Source organism: Halyomorpha halys, unplaced genomic scaffold, assembly GCF_000696795.3.
Source record: "Halyomorpha halys isolate HHAL.00 unplaced genomic scaffold, Hhal_1.1 Scaffold1710.1, whole genome shotgun sequence".
Taxonomy (NCBI): domain Eukaryota; kingdom Metazoa; phylum Arthropoda; class Insecta; order Hemiptera; family Pentatomidae; genus Halyomorpha; species Halyomorpha halys.
The window spans coordinates 31797-52520 of NW_027109041.1; the positions used below are offsets into that span (position 1 = coordinate 31797).

At 33.5% G+C, this 20724-nt stretch overlaps 1 protein-coding gene across 1 annotated transcript; it reads right to left on the bottom strand.

Moving 5' to 3' along the window:
* Window positions 1-15876: 15876 nt before the first annotated feature.
* Window positions 15877-16782, bottom strand: LOC136795731 (uncharacterized protein DDB_G0283697-like). Its single transcript, XM_067047255.1, has one exon. It carries the CDS (start codon window positions 16780-16782, stop codon window positions 15877-15879), a length of 906 nt encoding a protein of 301 aa, XP_066903356.1.
* Between the last annotated feature and the right edge of the window lie 3942 nt (window positions 16783-20724).

Sequence of the window (20724 nt, forward strand, 5' to 3'; positions counted from 1 at the left end):
GATTATGAATTTCGACCTTGTGACCTCTTATTCTCTTCAGAAACATTAAAAACAAATCGTAAAAAATATTTTCTTTGAAGTTTTCTCCTATATTATGAAGAGCTTACAAGCTTGTTTTTGCAATATCAGCATTTACGAAATTAGGTAAGAGTAGATTCCCAGCATTTTTCTCTCTGTAGCGTTTCTTGTCATATTGGGTTTCAGTCAAATAAGGACATAGAAAAAATTTTGGTAGAAAGTTTTGGAAATGTTCTGAAAAATATGTAATATATATATTATTCCTAGTCATTATATATATGTGACTATTTTTAACAATTCTCTTTAAAACCATGTGTTGTTCCATTTATCATTAAACACCACTTTAAATAAGCCAAATACCTAGAATTTTGTTGAGGATTCCTTTCAACCGTTTTCGTATTTAATTGAGTGCAAATACAATTTTGAAACGGAATGTAGTCTACCCGAATGGAGACTTTGGTGGTCTTAAGTGGTCTCAACAGAAAAAAATTGTGTTAAAAAAAATTTGAAATCCGTAATCAGGACCTAAAAAACATAAATAAGTAATTTCTGGACTTTCTAAATATTTCTACGGATAAATATTAGTTATCCCCGTTTGATTGGACTCAAATGTTTGTTCGTTGTTGTAATTTTTATTCATATGCAACACAAAACGAAACGGATAAACAAAAATGTCATTAGAATAAAAATTGTAGGTAGTTTACACTACATTAATTTATTATAAAATGAATTTTAAAATTTATTTAATTAAAACTTGTCGTTATTGTTTGAATTTGAGGGCAAAAAACTAGGGACTGTTATCATTCCGACTAGTATTATTATAGACTTGAAACTAACAAAAAAATTGTTGTTGATTAACAATTATTAAACAAGATATTAAATAGTTTATGATGGTTGAATAATTTATGATTGTAATTATTGTAGTAATTAAATAATGATAATGATATCAAATAATAACGAATAAGAATTATTAATAAATATAAATATAAATATTAAATAATTGTGTAATATAAAAATCTGATTCATATCTGAATTAAAGCTTGTTTTTCAAGTTTAAGCTAAGATTGGGAAAATATTATTTTTATATTGTTGAAAGAATAAAAAATTATATTTTTAAATAAAAAAAATAATGGAGATAAAAAAGTTGAAATTCCTCATTAGCACCCTATAAAACATAAATGAGCTAAATAACTTTCAAAGAACCGAAATGAGAAAAGAAATTTTCAGAACTTTAAACTGGGGTTCCTTTCTGGTCCTCAGTTGACAGAATTTCGCCTAAGACCGATTGCTTTCAAACGATGAACTCTGTTAGGAATTTAATTTCGTTTCAACTAGTTAAAAATGCATAATTTTCATCCTATTGGCGAAATCATTAAACAATAATAATTCCATATGCTGTTTTAAAAAATTAGAGAGAATTTAAAAATATCCCTGAGATTTCTTTCTACTCCCTAGTTGACTGTGTTTGATTCTTGTATTTATTAGCAGTAGATCCACTTCTCTATCAGTCACTTTATTTACTAGCGAAGAAACTAGGCATTTATGGACTCAAATTAAAAACATATTTTTCTGGACCCTTTGCTTTCAAATTTTCTTCAAATATAACAGTATGATATTCGATTTATGCATTCTATTCACTGCATACTAAGATAACATTCATCCAATGAAGGTATTATACTGTTTATACAGTCGATATAAATACTATGATTGAAGAAAATGAAAATGAAAGAACGAAAAATTTACAGCTATTTTATAAAATCCTTTGATTTCATAAATTTATGCAGGCAACATAAACATCTGTAGGATATGATTAAAATTGATTACACGAATTTCAAGTTTTGCACACTATTTAACTTCTGGTATAGCATAACCCAATAGGACATATTAAGTATAATAAATGTATAAGTACTAAGTTAAATGAATTTTTCCTAGATTTTTTTCTTTTTTTTGTAAAAAATACGAATGAGCTTGAACAAAGTCAAATTGCTTATCTGATTCGGTTTGATTGAAAACGGTAGGTAAAGGAAAACCCACAAATCGATCTTGAAATCATTGAGCTAGAGTAACATTTAATTATTTTTAGTTTAGCAAAAGAGCTCCATATTTTTTGCTGCTATATCTAGAACTTAAGGCTGTACCTACATGATGGTAAGTAGACGACATTAACCTTACGACAGGTGCACTTCCAAAAGTCATACCATCAAAATGATACATCCGTTAGAAAATCACAATTTGTTTTTAGTTTAATGATTAACAACAAATTCCATGTGTTAGGGGTGTTGATGACAAACTCTTAATTCAACAAAAAAGAGTTTTCTTTATTGCAAAAAATTATTATTATATAAAATATTAAAAGAAGATAAAATACACAAAATCATTTTCTAAGAAACATTTTAAAAACATATTGATAATACATAAGAAAATATTGATGAAAATGGTTAGAGTAATTAGTTAGCCCAAAGAAATAGAAACTAAGTTAAATAAAAAATAACAATTATAAAAATTCACAACGAACATCTCAAAAATTTGTCTGATCCGGGCAATATAATTACATATCACCCGATCTGGGCGTGTATTGATGACATCAAATCTTAGGAATCTAAAGAGAAATGAATTTTAACATTTACAATAATTTTAAATCGGTAAACTAACGGGCAAAATTTATCACGATTCATGTGATTTGCTTTGAAGGCTTCTTTCAGATATAATAGACCAATAGAAGTTGCACCTCCAACGCAAATATTGTCAGTCCATTCTCACGATTAGACATATCTTTAAAGAATGTGCTCACTATTTGCCAATAATAAACAGGATAGGACTGACCCCAAATTTATCAGAAGCTTTCACAGACGAGGAAGCTAAAATTACATTAGTGTTTCAATTTTTAAAAGCAAATCGCCTTCTTTCTAAATCTTAGCTCCTCTTCGATTTTTATTTATTATTTTAATTTTATTTATTATTAATTTTTACAAAACTTTTAGCATGCCATAGTCGTTGATGACCAGAGGGTTTTATGCCTTTAAGCAACAATAAACAAACAAACAAACCGATAAAAGTTTTAATTTCTACATGATCGGTACTTGATAAATTTGGCACCTATTGCTTCGAAAAATTTGCCGGGATTAAAGACATGCATTTTTTAATACACACCACAGTTTTATTGACGATATCATTATCAATAAGATAATTATGTATCTAATACACCAGACTTCCGACGGTACCAGGAAGATGCATCCAAATATTGTGTTTTCCTTGTCGTTATCTAATATTCATTGGGTTATTCCTATTCCATTAATTAAATTCGGACATACTCGAGAATAAGTTACTTACCAATAAAAAGTACAAAGCTGGGTGGAAAAGAAGTTTTAATTTTGAACAAACGAAAAATCACACCAACGAGCGCGTTTATCAATGGGATACAAACAAGTGTCTACAGAGAAAAAAAACACCTGCCCGAATTGGGAACATCACTGGAAGGTTGATGGTTAAAAGTCAAGAAGATAGATAGGAGAGGAGTCCCACTCACCGATCATGTGCCTTTAAAATCTGCCGAAAACTATTTCACATGTATCAAAATGATACGCGCGCCCGTCACTGGGTTAATGCTGTATGAGAGACTACCGAAATTCCTTATAGAAGTAAATAACGTCTATTTCCAAGTTTAGTTCCATCTTTTCCGCTTAAAGCATCAGTTTCCAAAATTTTTTCTCCATGGCACCCTCCTTGGGCTGAAAAAAGACTCGTGGTACCCTTGTGTTAAAACATTTCACAGCACCCTTGAGCTAAAAAAAAATAAATACAAATATCTACACAATTATCCTTAAAGCGGTTTGTATGTGTAGGAAAAGAATAAACCACAGAGAAAAAAAGTAAACGCTGGAATTTATATTTGCATTTTTAATTTATTTTTATTTTTTGTAAAATTTTGTTAAAATGGTTATTGCTTGCGGCACTTTTGATGGCATAGGATATTCTGCTGTTTCAACCCATGCATCAGTTTTTAAATTTTATGTTCTTGCTATTATAGGAAGTAAAATAGTGTGAAATAAAGAAAAATCCTTAAAAGCTTATATTAAGATTATATCTCTTCGGTCCAAATTGGCTTGTTCATCTTCTGTTATATATAAGGCTCTAAACCGTTCTTAAGTATCGTATTTATTGTTAGTCATAAAAAAGTTATCACAATTTTTTAGAAAAAAAAAATTGGATATTCTAATAATTTAATCAAAGAAATAATTGTTTTGTTTCAAATGTTCTCTTTCTACATTCATGGTGTACGTTATTTACACAACGTTATTTACACAACATTCGCTATTTATTACACTTATATGCATTCTTTGCTTTTTTCCGACCTAATCTCAATAGAGCTGCCAATAAAGATATCAATTAATCACTTCTTAACTCTTTCACAATAACGTAAAACATATTAATTTACTCGAAACTAAGACTTTTTTTTTTTTATTATAATCTCTGAATAGTTTTATAAAATTTTAAAATCTGTTTAGAGGGAGTTCTTCAATTTTTCTTTGACCTATTCTTTGAAAAACACAAGACTCAAATTTTTCAAATCAGCAATTTAATTACCAATAAAAACTCTTTACAAATTTTTTATTTATTTAAAAAAAAAAATTGAAATTAGTTATTAACGTATAAACTGTGGGCTTAAGAAATTATTTTTTTCTTATCAATCTGACTCGATGGAAAAAAAAAATTAAGAATTTCTACTTATTAAATTAAAAAAAAAAACAAAGTCTGGCTGTATTCCTTTTCCTTCTCGTACTATAAATATTTTAGAGAAGTTTGCTATCAGTCCCTTGTTCTGGGGTCAGGTGGAGCGGCAGTCTCCTGATATGGATACTTCCAAGAGTAACTACAAGGTGTAATAGTGGTAAGTCTGCAGAATACGATGATATCACGCCAGAAATGATAAAGCATGTGGGAAAATAAGGAAAGTGAAATGTAATATAAAAAAATATAGTTTGAAAGCGACACAAAATCTCAAAAGAGTTGGTCATTGCTAGAATTATTCTTGTTTTCAAAAAAGGGGACAATAGAGAATGAAAACACACTGAAGTATTTCTCAGTACATCTAGGATACTGTATTCCAAAATTCTTGAGTGGAGAATGCAGAATCAAATAAACCAACCCAAACAGACCAACAATATTGGTCCAGGGTCCAAATAAGTACCCAAAGCTTCATTCTCGCTTTAAAGCAGTGTTGGAGACCTGTCAACATGTTGCATTGGACTTGAAAAGGCATTTCATTAGAAATTAAAATATTAAATAATCAGTGCCTTGGAAGATTGCAATATTGATATACCTTATACTAGCAGTTGATAGGCTTTATAAATCTCTAATAAAAGATCTTTATAACATATTTCAGAGAAACAAAGTTAAAACTGGAAATAGCCTCTCCAAAGAATTTGGACAAAATTAGGGACCCGTCAGGCTACCGTATCTTTTCATTCCGCCCTTAAGGTTTATTTTTATGCTGAATATGGTGTTAAATAGAATGAAGGAAAAGCTCAAAAATTTTCTCCTGGGATATTCGAAATTAAAACCCATTAATTATAGTCTCCTTTGTATAGCCGATAATATGAAGGTATTAGCAAACAATGACAGAAACTGCTTTCCGAATCGGAAAAATTCCGACAGGAATTGCTGTCTGTTAGCATGAAAATAATTGCTGAGAAAAAATAAATAACGTAGATTGGCAAAAATCCAGATGAATAATGGGAGTTCCCAGGATAAGCTTGAATAGATTGAATAATGCATGTACCTTTGGGCTCATAAACACGAGTCCAGGCTAAAATGATTCAGTTGCCCAAAAACTTGTTGGATAATTGGATCTTGAAAGATACCAAAATTAAGGTGAATAAGATCAAAATTGTACCACTATTCATATAACCATTGTATCCCTGGACAACGAAATATAAAGAACTTGATTTGTTCTTTATCATCATCATTATCATTATTACCTTGTAATGATGAAGGACCTGAGGAGGGCAGTTTCTGGGTGAACGTCATACACAGAACTCTGGAGTAATCAAACTAGAAAGGCTTATGAGGCCAAAGTAGAGGGGACAAATCCGAGAGGTAGGTCTAGAATTAGCAGGGATTAGAACGTCCGATCAGGAAGCCTCCGTAGAAGAACCTAAACTGTATGAGAGAAGACAAAACAGCTAAAAACAGACAAAAGTTCACACCGCTATGCAGGAAAGAGGGTTTTAGAATATGATAAGGTTTAAAAATTACAATAAAAAAAATTATGATCATGAAATTTTGTGATAATGTATTTGTTTATGTATTTATAATTAAACAATGAATAATTATAATTACTTTGTTTTAAAGAAAATAATTGAATCATTCAAGCAAATGAACTCGGTAAAGTAAACTCGGGACGTATACTATAATTCATTGTCTATTCCAGAAACAGGTGAGCTCTCGTTGAAACTGCACATTAAGTCGTATATCTTTACTCGACACAGGTTCAATAGAACACAGAATTAGTTTAAATAGAAAGACTTTATTATTGGGTTGGACTCGACACCAAGATGAGACAGAAAATTTGTACACAAAAAGAATAAAACGATGAAGAAGCTAGAAAACGGAAGTTTATGAGTTGGGCATTCATTCGTGAAGGGAAAATTTCATGAGTAATTTGTCTAAACTTATGGCGATTGTTAATAAGGAGTTTGTAGATGTATCAATGATTTGTATATAAAAACAATCTCATTGTTTCCAGTACGAGTGAGAAACTAAAGAAGAGAAAAACATCTTTATTGGGTTTAAGTAGAATCGTGTTATAAAAATATCTTTCTATTTTATGGGGACTAATAGTTTCCAGAAGTTAATTCCGGCTCTAATACATAATGGAGAAAGGGAATTACACAATCTGCAAGAATTTGGATCAAATATGGTAGGAATAAATGTTGTAGTCGGAAGACTGGAAGCGAGAGAGCTCTCCAGAGAGGGCAGATAATGAGAAAGCTGAGTTGGTGAGGGAGCGAGAGGGGAGGGGGGGTTAAGAATTATGTAAGAGCCTTGAGTTCGAGCGAGAAAATCGATGTTTTAGTCGTACTTATCGTCTTCTCTTCTGCACTTCTTTATTTCGATACAGTAATAATTAGTTTATCTACAAGTACTTTAAGGTTTACTTTATCATTAAATTTAAGATATTTTTTAAAATACAATTAAATGGTTAAAATGTAGGATGATTACAATATAGAATTTAAGATAACATCGGAAAAGTTTTAACACATGGTAATAAGTGAAAATATTGAATTATTGGGGACTTCTCACACTTACTATGAAATAAGATTAATATATATTTCACAATTCGTTCATTAGAACTATCATGAGTTTATTATATCATAAGCAGGAAAGCCCAACGTAATTGTGTACAAGCCATATTGCGAAGAACTCAATTAGTTGGAGATTAGTGCTATACCAAACGAAGCCTCTACACGTTTGACAAATTATGGCAAATTCACGTATGCATAGGCATGCGAATTTGTAATTTGGATTGACTGGTGACAGTTTGCCGGTATTTGCGGCCTTTTTGGGAACAAATCCTAGGGGTCTTGTGCTACATCCATACGTTTCTTTTCAGTTTGTATTGTTTTAGAATTGCCAACAGATCGATATTTGTTCTCTGCGTGGTTTAATTAATTAATGAATTTGAATAATTAACTTTATCAGTTTATTTTTTATTTAACATAGCGTATTATTTATTATAGCGCTATATATATAAGTTACGGTCTGAGTCAGCTATTATTTCGATATCTGACTGAAGGGATCAGCTGATTGAATGTATATAAAGTGATGGACCAAACCCAATAAAGCCAGTATTTTACAGCAGTCCAAGCGTATTATATCTCATTCCTTCTTTTTTTTTTAACATTTTGCTTTCACTGATACTTAAGTGGTGCCGAAATCCGGGAACTTTAGATACCGGATTACTTTTTTCTTTTTAAGAATTTTTTTTTTTTATTGTTTCATCATCTTCAATTTTTTTTCGTAAATAATGGTTACTACCGGACACGGATCGTTAGACAAGCGATTTTTAATCTTGAAGCTTTGAATCAAAATGGGGTCCAGAACCATGGAGGTTGCCCCACTACCGGAATTTTCTCTAGCGGCAGCCCACGCTACAACACTTGAGTGGGTAAAAGTTCGCACAACAACTGCCCAGGACTTGAGGAATGCTGTTTCTGACCTCGAACGGTTCACCGGGGAAATAGGAGAACCGAACCACTTCATAAAAGGGGGTGACTGACTAATAAGCCGAATCGAAGCGAAGTTTATCGAAAATCTACTCAAGCAGCGATCGTCTGGAAAGTGAAGCATCCTCAACCTGATTCAAGCGGACCTCTTGGAGAGTTATCAAGGAAAGACTAAAGAAGGCGTTCGGAGGAGAACAGTGGCCCCCAGAAGATGAGATATTTTGATGATCAGGGAGACGGAAAAAAAACAAACAGTATAGTACCAATATGCTGCGGAACTCCTAACACGCTTTAACAGAATACAAGATAAACTCAGCGAAATGATGGAAACAATTCAGATACAGGGTTGGATGCAATTCTTAACCCTGGTACTAGAGATACTGATGGCAAAGGAGCTAGGGAAGAAGAAAAGATTTCCGAGAGAGCGCTCATTTGTGGAAATTGCTCAATATTTCATAGAAACAAGCGCTAGAGAGGTGGAGGCCCGAATGGAAGTAGAAGAGCCAAAATGGACCCGGCCGATTAGAAAACCAACGGCCCAGAAAGATACCCAACTCCAAAGGAGGAGGAGAGAGAACGGAGAGTGTAGAAGAGAGAGAGCTAGCAACCAAGAAAATAGGAGATGCCTAGCTAAACCCAAAAATAATAGTCGGCGGGAGGACTGCAAGTGTCGCGGTTGTGGAAAGATTGGGCATTTAGTGGCTCATTGCCCGTGCACGAGAGACTTCGAATGCGGAAATAAGGGACACATAGTCAAACAGTGCCCATATGTCTATCGAAGAAGAGATGTGGGCCGGGGCGAACCAATGGAGATCAACACCCAACAGATACGGAGAAGCCATCGTAGATTGAGTAGATCTTCAGGTAAATCCATGGAAGCATCGGGAACGTCGGAGACCGAAGAAGAAGCTGAAGAGCCAATTCAAGTAATTCAAGGGGACAGAGTGAAAACAGGAGGATGGAAACAAGGGAACAGAGGTAGATGGAGGCGAGGAACTGGAGAGATGAAGATGCGTGACATCTGAAGGGGATGTCGGCAGAGGGGCGACCGCACACTGCTGAATTATAATGTGAAGGAGAAGAGCGGCGGTCTGCCTATAAAAGAGATAGCAAGAGTGAGGTCCCTGGTGAAAGCAGTTCGGAGATTGATGGAACTTTGAATTATTAAAAGAGATTTGTGCCGGAAATGGCTGAGTACCTCGTCCCACTCAACAACCTCCTGAAGAAAGACATGAAGATGATCATCACTCCGATGGTAGAAGACAATATTAGGCGGTGCAAGGAGAAGCTGCAACAAGAGCCGGTTCTTGCGTTCCCGGACTTCACTCGACAATTTACTATCACTACAGATGCAAGTGAGTACGCACAGGGAGCGGTTTTTTCTCAGGAGGGTGTAGGAGGAGATCGCCCAGTGGCGTATGCCAGTAGGCGCCTGACAGAGACGGAGACCAGATACAGTGCGCTGGAAAGAAAGCTCTTAGGAATAGTGTGGGCTGTTGACCACTAGGCCCTTTAGGTCCTATTTGTTCGGGAGAAAGTCTAAAGTACTCACTGACCATAGGCCCCTGCAATGGGTGGGAAAGTTGAAGGAGTCTTCGGCCAGGATTACACGTTGGAAGAAGTTATTGGGTCAGTACAATATGGAAATCACGTATAATACATGCAAAAAAAATGTGGTAGCTGATTAGTTATCTCGAGCCATAACTTTGAACGCCTTGGAAGAAGACAACGGGGGACAATCAGAAGTGAGACAGTTTCTACAAGAATAGCATCCATTCAGAGAGGAAGAGGAACAGAATGTGGCGGAGAAAGATGATAGGGGGGAATCTTAGTCTAACGAGAGTTTTGATGAAGGAAGACCAAGGTTATGGAGTTGATTTGAGAGGAAGCTGAGGACATCATCGATGACAAGAGACGGCAGATTATATGGAAGACGAGAACCACAGGATCAGTCAAAGTTGTGTGTAACAAGTATGAGAGGAGTAATATCACGACGATTTGGTCGCAGCCAGGCGTGAAAAATGACCAGATCTATAAAACGTTGAAGGATGCTCCCAAGCCTGGAAAAAAATGTAACCTGTACATTGGGAATGAAACCGTTTGGGAGAAGATCAAGCGGCTATGGCATGATGAACACATAGGGATGGACAGGACATTCGCCCGATGTAAGCTGATGTTGGAAAACCTTCGGGGAGGACGAACACCAGAGAGAGGTGACTGGCCAAAACAAATCACCGCGGAATCTAGGAAACCTTGCAAGCATTAAAGAGAAGGTACTTTTGATAGGGGATGAAGAAGACGATCACAAAAGTTGTAGGAAACTGCGAGGTTTGTCTACGCTCAAAGTATGACAGACACACACCAAAAGGGAGACATGAGGAGACACCTACTGCAAATGCACCGCTCAACGATCTACAGATTGACATGTTCACTTGGAGAGGATTTAAGTGGATCACCATAATTGATCTCTTCAGTAAGGCGGCAATGGCGCACCAGGTACAGGACAAGTCGTCGGAAGCAGTGTTGGCAACTCTCCGTTTGTGTTTCCAATTCTACGGAGTTCCAGAGCGTATCTCAGAAAACACAATAGTGTTACAATAGAAAGTATCAGAGAACCCAAAAAGAGGAGAACTGTCCATATTGAAGAATTAAAACTTCCGGCAATGACAATATAACAACTGAAGTGTTTTCATACTAGATTGTATTACAGAAAAATTAGTTAATTACTCTATTTATTGTTTTAAGATTGTTATAGATTTTTGTAAATATTGTCTCTTTCATACTATGTTTTTGATTTTTGTAAATATATCTTTTTCATTCTAACTTGTTCATTTATTGTATGAAATTTTTTAAAAATTTTATTCTTAGGTTTAAATTATGTATTAAGCGTTTATTTAAGGGAGCTTGTGAGTTTTTACAATGATACATATTTTTTTTTCATTGTAAATAGTTTTTCTTTATTGTTTTTGTTTTCTATTTCATTATATTATATATTATTAGTATACGAGGATTGTTCGCAAACTAGTGGGGAGGAGTCCGCTGTTATTTCGATGACAGCTGACTGAGGGAATCAGCTGATTGAATGTATTTGTTTTGAACCATATATACATATATATGAACCTTTAGATTAAAAAGTTTTTGTTAAAAGGGCTAGAAGAAAGGTTAAATTTATAGGTAATGTTATGTGAATTTTTATCACCTTAACAACCTATATTTCTGATATTTACGTCTTTATTTTGTTTCTTTTTTTAATGAAAATACCTTAAATGGGATTTAACAACGGAATAAATTCAAAACGAGCGTGTATATTCTGACGTTTGTAGCTCCCTTTGTTTAACAAGCATTTGTGTCCTTGTCACCTTTGTTATCACAAAGACTATCGTCTACAGAGAGATCACTGAAGAGAAAAAAAAACTGTCCACTGTAATATGTTTGGAGCCCGTCCTTTTCAAAATAAAACCAAAACTTTTCTGTCTCATGTAGCATTATTCCAGAAAAACAGCTACATGTAATAATTGTAATAATAAAAGTAATAATGTAATCTAGAGCATATTAAATGGATAGTTAATTCGATTAAATTACAAAATTATTGGATTAAATGTTTTAGAAAAATACAACGAGCTCATGGCCTATATTTCAAAGGAGTGTGTGAAGAATTTAAAATATATAATGTAATAGAAGGATTTACAAGTTCATTGGACGAACTGGCTGCTTTTCTAAAAGTTAATAATGAACAAAGCCTATTTTATCCAAGGCCTAAAACCTATGAATCCAAAGGTTTAGCGAGAGCAAGTCCATATTACCAATTGCTATAGAAGAAGGCGTGAAGAAAGAGATAATCTAGCTATATTTATCGAAGGTATTTCGAGAACGAGGAAAGTTATTCCAAATCGAACGAATTGAGATTTTTGATTTTTATAACTTCAGGATTTATAACTTACAGCTGGAGCACTCCCTTTAAAGAAGTTTTAACCAACATTTCACCAAGGTTTTTTGAATATTAAAAAATGGCTTACTTTTGATTATATCACCGTATCATAACTTTCGTTAAAACATTTAAGATTGATTCATTGCTATCTGATCAAAACAAACTTTGTAGTCTTAAAGTTCCAGCAAATGATGTTCTGCTTTCCATTTCAGTATGAAACGTTGAACAGAAGAAGAAATGCATGCTTTGCTTAATTGATTTGATCGTCTTGGACCTCATATAGGATGGACCAACTACTGCTGAGAGATTGCCGGCATCTACGCTGTGTGCTCTCAGTGTCACGCTAGGAACTAGTTCTTCTGGGCCGGGTTTTGTTGTCTAGACCTTATTATTTATTTATTCAGCTTTAACATGCTCTGTTGGTAATACAAGCTATACTGCATGTAGTTTGGCTAACAAAAGGCTGAAAATTTTTTAACAGCTCTTTGGTGGGCAACAATAACATCCCCACTTGGTCTAGCACTGGGCCTCCTGTCTCTATTGCACAGGTCTATAAACCTTGATGTGAGGCCAAACCCCGTGACCAAGTTCCCATGGCAGTGTAGTTCTTGGACATCCATGACTCCGTTGCGTTTGGCCAGAGCCCCAGCTCATCCAACAAAAATGCCAACGACCATGATGAGCTTTAGGATAGTGATTCCATCCATATTGGGTCCTTTTCATCATATCCTTGCTCCATGTTATGTGCTCAGAAAACTCTCTGCTCCTCATCTTATACTACGTAATTTTTGGGTTGGGTTTGCTCTTACTTAATTGGCACATACAGTTGGGGCAGCTGTTACATCTTTCTTGTCATGCCCGATCACTGCAGACTACATTTGCTTCCCAAGTAACCTTTGTGTACTCGTATCTTTAGCATTTTAAGCAACGAGGGGCATCCTGATTGTCGCTGAATGATTATGATCATTACCCTCCAGCCATAATTGCTTCCTTAATTAAGTAAGGTGAATTATGTCCTAGGGTGTAATTCTAATATCCAATTATTCGTTATTTTTCCTACCTCAAGAGGAAAACAATAGTTTTGTATGATCTATCCTGTCTTCAAGTGTTAAGGCAGAGCTTAATGGTTCCCTTAGGCTCATCAACATCACTTTTTCCAGTACTGACTGAGAGAGGTACAACCTTGACTTCAGTCCGGGGCTTCCTTTTCATGGCCAGTTTCGTCCTAACACCAGCCTCTTTAAGCTTCTCCCACGGGATTATCTTGCTGGCTGAGGTTAATATTTTACAAGGACCGACGTCGCATGGATAACCTTAGTTGTGACACGAAGTTCAGATGGAGAAATGAGATTATTTAGAATTTCCCATGGAGGATTACCTATTGTTAAATTCGTTGGATGCTTCAATGGTGGCTTCTTCATTATGTCAATAAACGTTTTGTTCTTAGCCAAGTACACATTTGGTATTTCTCTAACACCTTACCAGTCCACTTCCCCAGCTTGACCCCCTGCCTACTCATCCTCTGAAGGTGATTTCCTTTTTCTGCTTTTCCTCCTACGGACAACCTAACTCAAATCTTGGAGAGCTCCTGCTAGTTTTGCTTCTTTCATTCTCAGGAATATTGAATTCCATGTGACTTCAAGAATTCTCAGTCAGTAACAGGTGTATCTTGATCTCTTCTATGGTCTTTTCGGTAATACCAGAAGCGATCATGGTGTAAACATCCTCATTAAGGAGTTGTTCTTTCACTATCACTCTTCTGGGATCAGGAATCCTTTCCATCTTCATTTGATACTCCTCGGTCTTATCATATCACGTAAGTACCGACAATGTTTGTCAAGGTTTACACTCGACCATTAAAATGTGACTGTAAGTTAATAGCCAGATTTTTCTGCTTCGCAAAAAAAACTTTTAGGTTATTTTGAATTTAGCATGCCTTTACCACTGACCTATCCATGGCTATTTCCTCCGTGTTCCCATTTTCTCGTTGTTCCTGTATCGACACTTCTACACTATTCCTCCCTGTCATGATTTTGTTCCATTGTCGTGCCTTGAGATAACAATGAGATAGAAGAAGAAGTAGAGGTTAGAATCTTAGCACAATAAATTAACAAAAATCAACAAACTGTTGAGTAACAAAGAAGAGGGGTTACCCCTAGAAGCACTACTGCTACTGTCGCCCCTCCCACAGGCCGATTGATATATAGATACGTATCAGATTTATTCTTTGATGCCATCGTGTACATTAAGCAGGTGTGCATAATCTAAACTTAACAAGGAACCCGCTGGGAACAGCTAGTTAAAAATATAACCTTTTTTTTAACATACACTTCTGGGTCCTTCTTTCTCGTTTATACCTTTTGAGCTGGTACTACATTGTAAATTCTCTCACATCTTGTTATTCTTATGATACGATTTATTGTATTTTTTTTTGCCATAATTAATCTTAATTATCACAGAAATCAGAGGTGAATTTCCTAAGAGTTCCCCTATGTTTCATGCATATATGATCTTTTTATAGTAAATGTTTATTTCTTACATAATACTTCATTTCTACATTAATTAGTAGGAAGAAAAAAAGGTCGTAAATCGACCCACATAATGATGTGCTATTTAAGTCCTTAATGAAATGAGAAACAATAAGCCCCTGAAGTTATTCTTACCGGTGGTGCTAAATGAACTGTGATCATTAATATGGAACTAATCTTATATTATTGTGGGTCGATCTGAATACTATTTAATGATTTTAGTGTAGATTAAATGAATGAAACGCAAATCCATTAGAGTTTCTCACTTTTACCCCCAGACCGCTTAGGTATTCATTCATGGCTAGAAGGAGTTAATTATTTTGCTATTTTAGTTAATGTTGCTAAAACTATGTATGAATTATAATCTAGTATGATACGTATGGCCTAGTCAGGGTTAGAGGTGTAAAACTGAAGTGAGGACGTCACTCAGGCTTGGCGAAGGCCACGAGAAAGGAAAAGAGTTGTAAGGAGCCATTTAACCCGACAGCATCGCTCCTCTTTGCAGGTATGAAAATTCTGATGATTTCTTTATCACTAGTTGGAAAAAAAAAAAAAAAAGGATCTAGTTTCTGTTTACTAAGAATTCGTATAATCTCTAATAAGATGAATTATTAATTAATTATTTTTTTGGGATTAAAATATTTAATCCATCCACCTATAAAGTTGTATATAACAATATTATAAATTTTTTTTCTGTTATACAACAAAAAAGTGATTTCCTCTATAGATGTGGTCAATTACAATAACGTGTATACGCTAATAATTTTATAATATAATAATTTAAGTATACACTATTAATTTGATAAAAATATAATCCAGCTTTAATTGGTGTGCTCACAAGGAAATGGGGGAGAAAGTAAATAGTAAAAAAAGACATTGCCTCTACCTTTTTACGACCTTCAATTTAAACTATTTGATTTTAAAAGACATGTTTTGTTTTTTCTAATATGAATTTCCTAACTTTTGTATTATCAAATATGCTGAATTCCTAAATTTTGTATTATCAATAATAGTTATTTAATAACATAATTATATATTCGAATGCTTAGCTCATAAAATTTTATTTTATATATATTTTATTATATATTATATTTAGTTTTTTTATTATACGAAAAAATCATAGTTGACTTTATAAGAATATTACAGCTATATTTGATAGAAGTATGTTCCCTCTACGCTAAGTCTGCTTTGTAGTTTGAAATCCACTGAAACCCATTAATGCTTCCATTTCCGATGGTTGGGTTTCCATTTCGTAATCCATATCTTGGCCTTCATTCTTTTTTTTTTCTGATTGTTCTTCATTTTCAGCTGTCTTGTTCGTTTCACCACTATAATCTCCCTTTTCGTTTTCGTCAGCTTCTTCGTTCGTATTATCTTTTTCAGCGTTCGACCACTTATTCCTTCCCTGGTTATTAAATCTATTTCTACCTCCTTGCTGCGGTCCCCTCTGGTCATTGAATCTTCTTTGACGACCCCTTTGGTCTGAAAATCTCCTGTTTCCTCTTTTTTCGAAAAACCTGTTGTTACCTCCTCTTTCACGGTCATTAAAATTTCTTTGACCTTTCTGTTCCATATACCTTCTTTGGCCTCCTTTTTGTTCAATAAATCTATTACCTTTTTTCATAAGTACATTGTTATTGCCTTTTGGATTGGTATATCTACCCATTCCTCTGTTTCTGCTATAGCTATTCTCTAGCAGGTCTTGTTGTTCCCGAATGTCATTCAATTTTTCTCTGAGATCTAAATATACCGGTTTCCTTTTTCCAAAAACTGATCCGCGTAGCATCTTTTTAGAACTATTCTGTGATTGCTTGTGTTTTTGGAGAAGTAATTGTAAAAGTAATTCGTTTTCATTGTCATCAGAAACAACCTCTTCTTCGTCCTCGTAAAGATCTTCGAGTTCATCTTCACCTTCACTGTCTACAGAATCGAGCTGAACGAGGCGTGATCGATTCATTGGAATTATTTCATCATCATCAAGGTCATCATCATCATCATTCGATTGTAGCAAACGCTGCAAACCTGCCAGCTGTTTGTCTTCTGAGTTACGCCTATTCATTAAAGCCCATCGTTGGTAACTCATTTCTTAAAAGTGTAAAATTCAGCTTAAAGTTTATGGGAACACAATAGTTATGTTCTTTATTTTTAACAAATAAACATGTGTTTGACAAGTTGATATTAAATCACATTTTATCGATGATTTGTAGCGTATGAAAAAGAAAAAAATGTCACTAATACTGTAACTAATATTTAGTTATAAACGATGATGACATTGATTCACAATGTTTGCAATTTCTTTGGTAATAATTAATCTTATAAGGTACCAATGATTTATTACATTAAACAATTTTCTAACCACAGAGAAATAACCTCCTTAAATAGACTTAATCAATGGTATATGTTATTATGTAAAACATTATGAAGAAATATTATTTAATTTTCTTAATGGGTAAAGTGAAATCAAAATTATTCTAATGAACAACATTTTTTAACTAGTTAAAAAAACAAACATTTTGAATTTTTTTTTTTGTATATACATATTAACAGTGCTAGAAAGTGGCAGTTACTTTCATAGATATGAGCTCTTACCAGTATTTTGAAACGGAATAAATATTTTTAAACCAGTGGTCTACCATGCCGAAATTTCGAAATCACCATATACTAGGTCGGCCAAGAGAACTAAATGATTTATGATCGATCATCTTCATTGTAACCTCCATATCATTAGTTATGCACTTTCCATTCCTACACGACTCATGCTGTAATAATTTCATGGTGAAAGATAAAATTAGTTGAGAAAGAAACTTGATTATTTATCTTTGAATTACAAAAATTATTCTCATTTATGCATTATTATAATTAAACGAGAATGAGAAATGCCGAAGTGGCGTAAACTTATATTCTTCGACTTTAAAACCAGATTATGATGGCGGTGTTTTCTCTTCTTAGACAGCTATCTAATAAATCATGAAATATAAAAACCGAAGCTATCTCACATGTCGATATTTCCAACTGTAAGGCACATCACTCATTTGCACGATACGGTTGCTATTTGGTGGGTGTAATAGGTAAATTAAAAGCCTTCCATATATACCAGATAGCAATGCAATCAGAGCTGGGCCAAAGTTAACTATAATTTTTAATTATAATGTAATTCCAATCAGTTAAGACAAAAAAAATGAAAAATGAAAATCAAAAATTAGCTTCAAAATATGAAAATAATACCCACTTGCGCGCTTCCGTATCAGTTTATTTCATATTTTCTGATTTTTAACAAATCTGGTCCCTTATTTGTTTTCGAAGATGCTGAAAATTAAAATGAAATCGATTTCATGATAGCGCGCTTGCTTATTTTAACGACTTATTTTAACTTATATGATTTCTAGAATTCTAGGAGGATTCCTCTATACGTTTTCGGAGCTGCTGAGAATGAAAATAGAATAAATTTTATGATAGCGCGTTTGGGTATCGACTTAATATAAGTAATTTAAAAATTTGAGAAAGCTTATCATTAAATCTTGTAAAATCCAAAACAAAATAAATCGATTGACAATACACGGTCATAAAACTAATTATATTTTCATTCTCAGCACTCTGAAAACATATAAGGAGACATTAATATTTTAGAAACCCTAAAGAATAAAATAAACCGATAGGTAAGTGTGTAATTGGAAAAGCGATTCAATTTTTATTCTTAGAATCTCCAAAAACATTTAAGGGGACCCTAATCTATTAGAAATCGTGAAAGTTAAAATAAATCGATTTGCAAGCGCCCTATTGGAAAATCCATTCTATTTTCATTCTAAGCACTTCTGAAAACAAATAAAGGGACACTAATATTTTACGATTCGTAAAAGTTAAAATAAATCAATTAGCTAGATAATAAAAAAGTTATAAATTAAAAATTTCATCGAAATAAGTATATTAGAAAACTTTAAATTTGAATTACGTTTGATTTTTATATGTCAAACCTTTAATTCAGTTTTTTCCCTTATTTTTTAAATATAAGTTTTGATAAAAAAATTAATCACTTTTTTAACTATTTCAATTTTCACTAGAATAAAAAACAGTTTCTATAGAAAGAATAGAAGTAAAAGGAATAAAAGAAATACAAATGTATGTGAAATAAAAGAATCTTAAATAACAGTAACTTCACTGCCCCGAATGATACTGGTCATCTAACAAGATTGTATTATGGTATTGTCATAACTGTAAATGTTATCTTGACGGCAACTGTCATATAAATTATGTTAATGTAAACCGGATACAACGTAACAAAGCTTCACTAATGCAACATATACTGTCAGGTATCATACTGGAACCAATGTAACAGTACTCAAACGGCAGTAAATGCTGTCATCATACTATCATAAAGCTTACACCATGTTAGAAGACATTAGCTACTTATACCAAAGACGTTTATATTTGTTTCAAATTGGCACATTAAGGTATAATGCATTTAGAGTCACTTTAATTTAACAGCTGTTCAATAAGTTTAACAATAATCTGTTTTGTAAGAATTTAAAAACTTAAAATTCTTTCATACCAGTAACTATTAATTTAGAAAATAAAATAATCTGAAAATGAAATATTTTATAATACATATTATTATTATTATTAATTATTAATATTAATAATACATATATATTTTAATGAGAAAATGTAATTTTATCTATTTAGTCTAGCCTGGTTAGTTTCCACATTAAACAGGCATTCACAGCGACCAACAACTCTTCTATTGTCTTATTGCATTTTAGACTGTGTATCCTTTTCAATGAATTCTATCCATTATCTCGGGTTTATACTTTTTGCGAAATAATACCTAACCTCGACATACTTCATATTTCAAATTTTCAGAGGGTGGGGGTCCAGATTGTTTTTTTTATGTTTAAGAACCTTACTCTGATCCTGGAAATTGTGAAGTAGTGGTTGAAATCAACATTAGTGGGTTTATAGAACTACACATTCAACCTACTAATAATATGACGGCAGCTTATTGGCGTATGGTCCAATTTATTATTACTGAATCCGTCATTGGAGTGCTATCCGTTTGATGGATTTTTATGAGGGGAAACATAATAAACTCGGTAGTTTTTATTTATTATATAGTAGGATGGTCGGTACCACAAGTCCCTTTGAAGCTGCAAAAGTTATCGCCAACTTCCCTTGGTCACTGTGTGGTCATAAATGATATGTAGACCTATGTTGGGGTAAGTTCGGTCCCCTTACACTTCGTCGCTTATAGTGGCCCAGGATAATTTTATAAATCAATATATTCAAGGTAGGCAGAATCAAAAAATTGAATTTAAAGAAATTCGTCCTATGTATGCCATGCTTGGGGTTCCTCTGAAACTACAGGGCCGATTTTGTAAGGTTTAGAACCACATTTTACCTGTAGCATGTCACTAAACGATTATCTTCGGAACTCATCATTCCCCATTTCTTTTGTCAGCCTATTTTCGTACTTCTCTTGTTCATACGATCATAAGATGTTGAAAACATCTTACTTACTATATTGCATATTTTATGTTTTTAGATCACATTCAGGGTGTAAACTATATTGAAAAAAATAATCAATAACATGGAGCGTAATTGAATCCAACATGTTAAAATGTATTAAACGGAAATTGGATGATGTAATAGGAAACATATTGAATAAATGAAATATAATTATTGATAATAGCTTATAGAAGAGCAGTGTAATCGGGAGACGTAAGCGAGGCCCATTAAGGGAGTGAAGCCGGGATATCGTAATTAATGACTGAGTTTATACAGGGCGCTCTGACCTGCTTTACCACAGCTTCAATATTCCATCCCCTCAGTCAGCCAACTTTTAGTATCTTTTTATACAACTCTTGTACCCTTATGCTAAATTAATTTGCTATAGCTAGATTATACAATAAAATTAAAGTATTAATTTTTGCTCAATTAACTTTTATTTCGAAAATATATAATTTTTTTTTTTAAATATTTATTTATTGCTATTTACAACTGTACATTATAATACATTTAGTAAATCAGATCT

Excerpts from the sequence above, each read along its gene's own strand:
- LOC136795731 (XM_067047255.1), bottom strand. The coding sequence starts at position 16,782 with ATGAGTTACCAACGATGGGCTTTAATGAATAGGCGTAACTCAGAAGAC.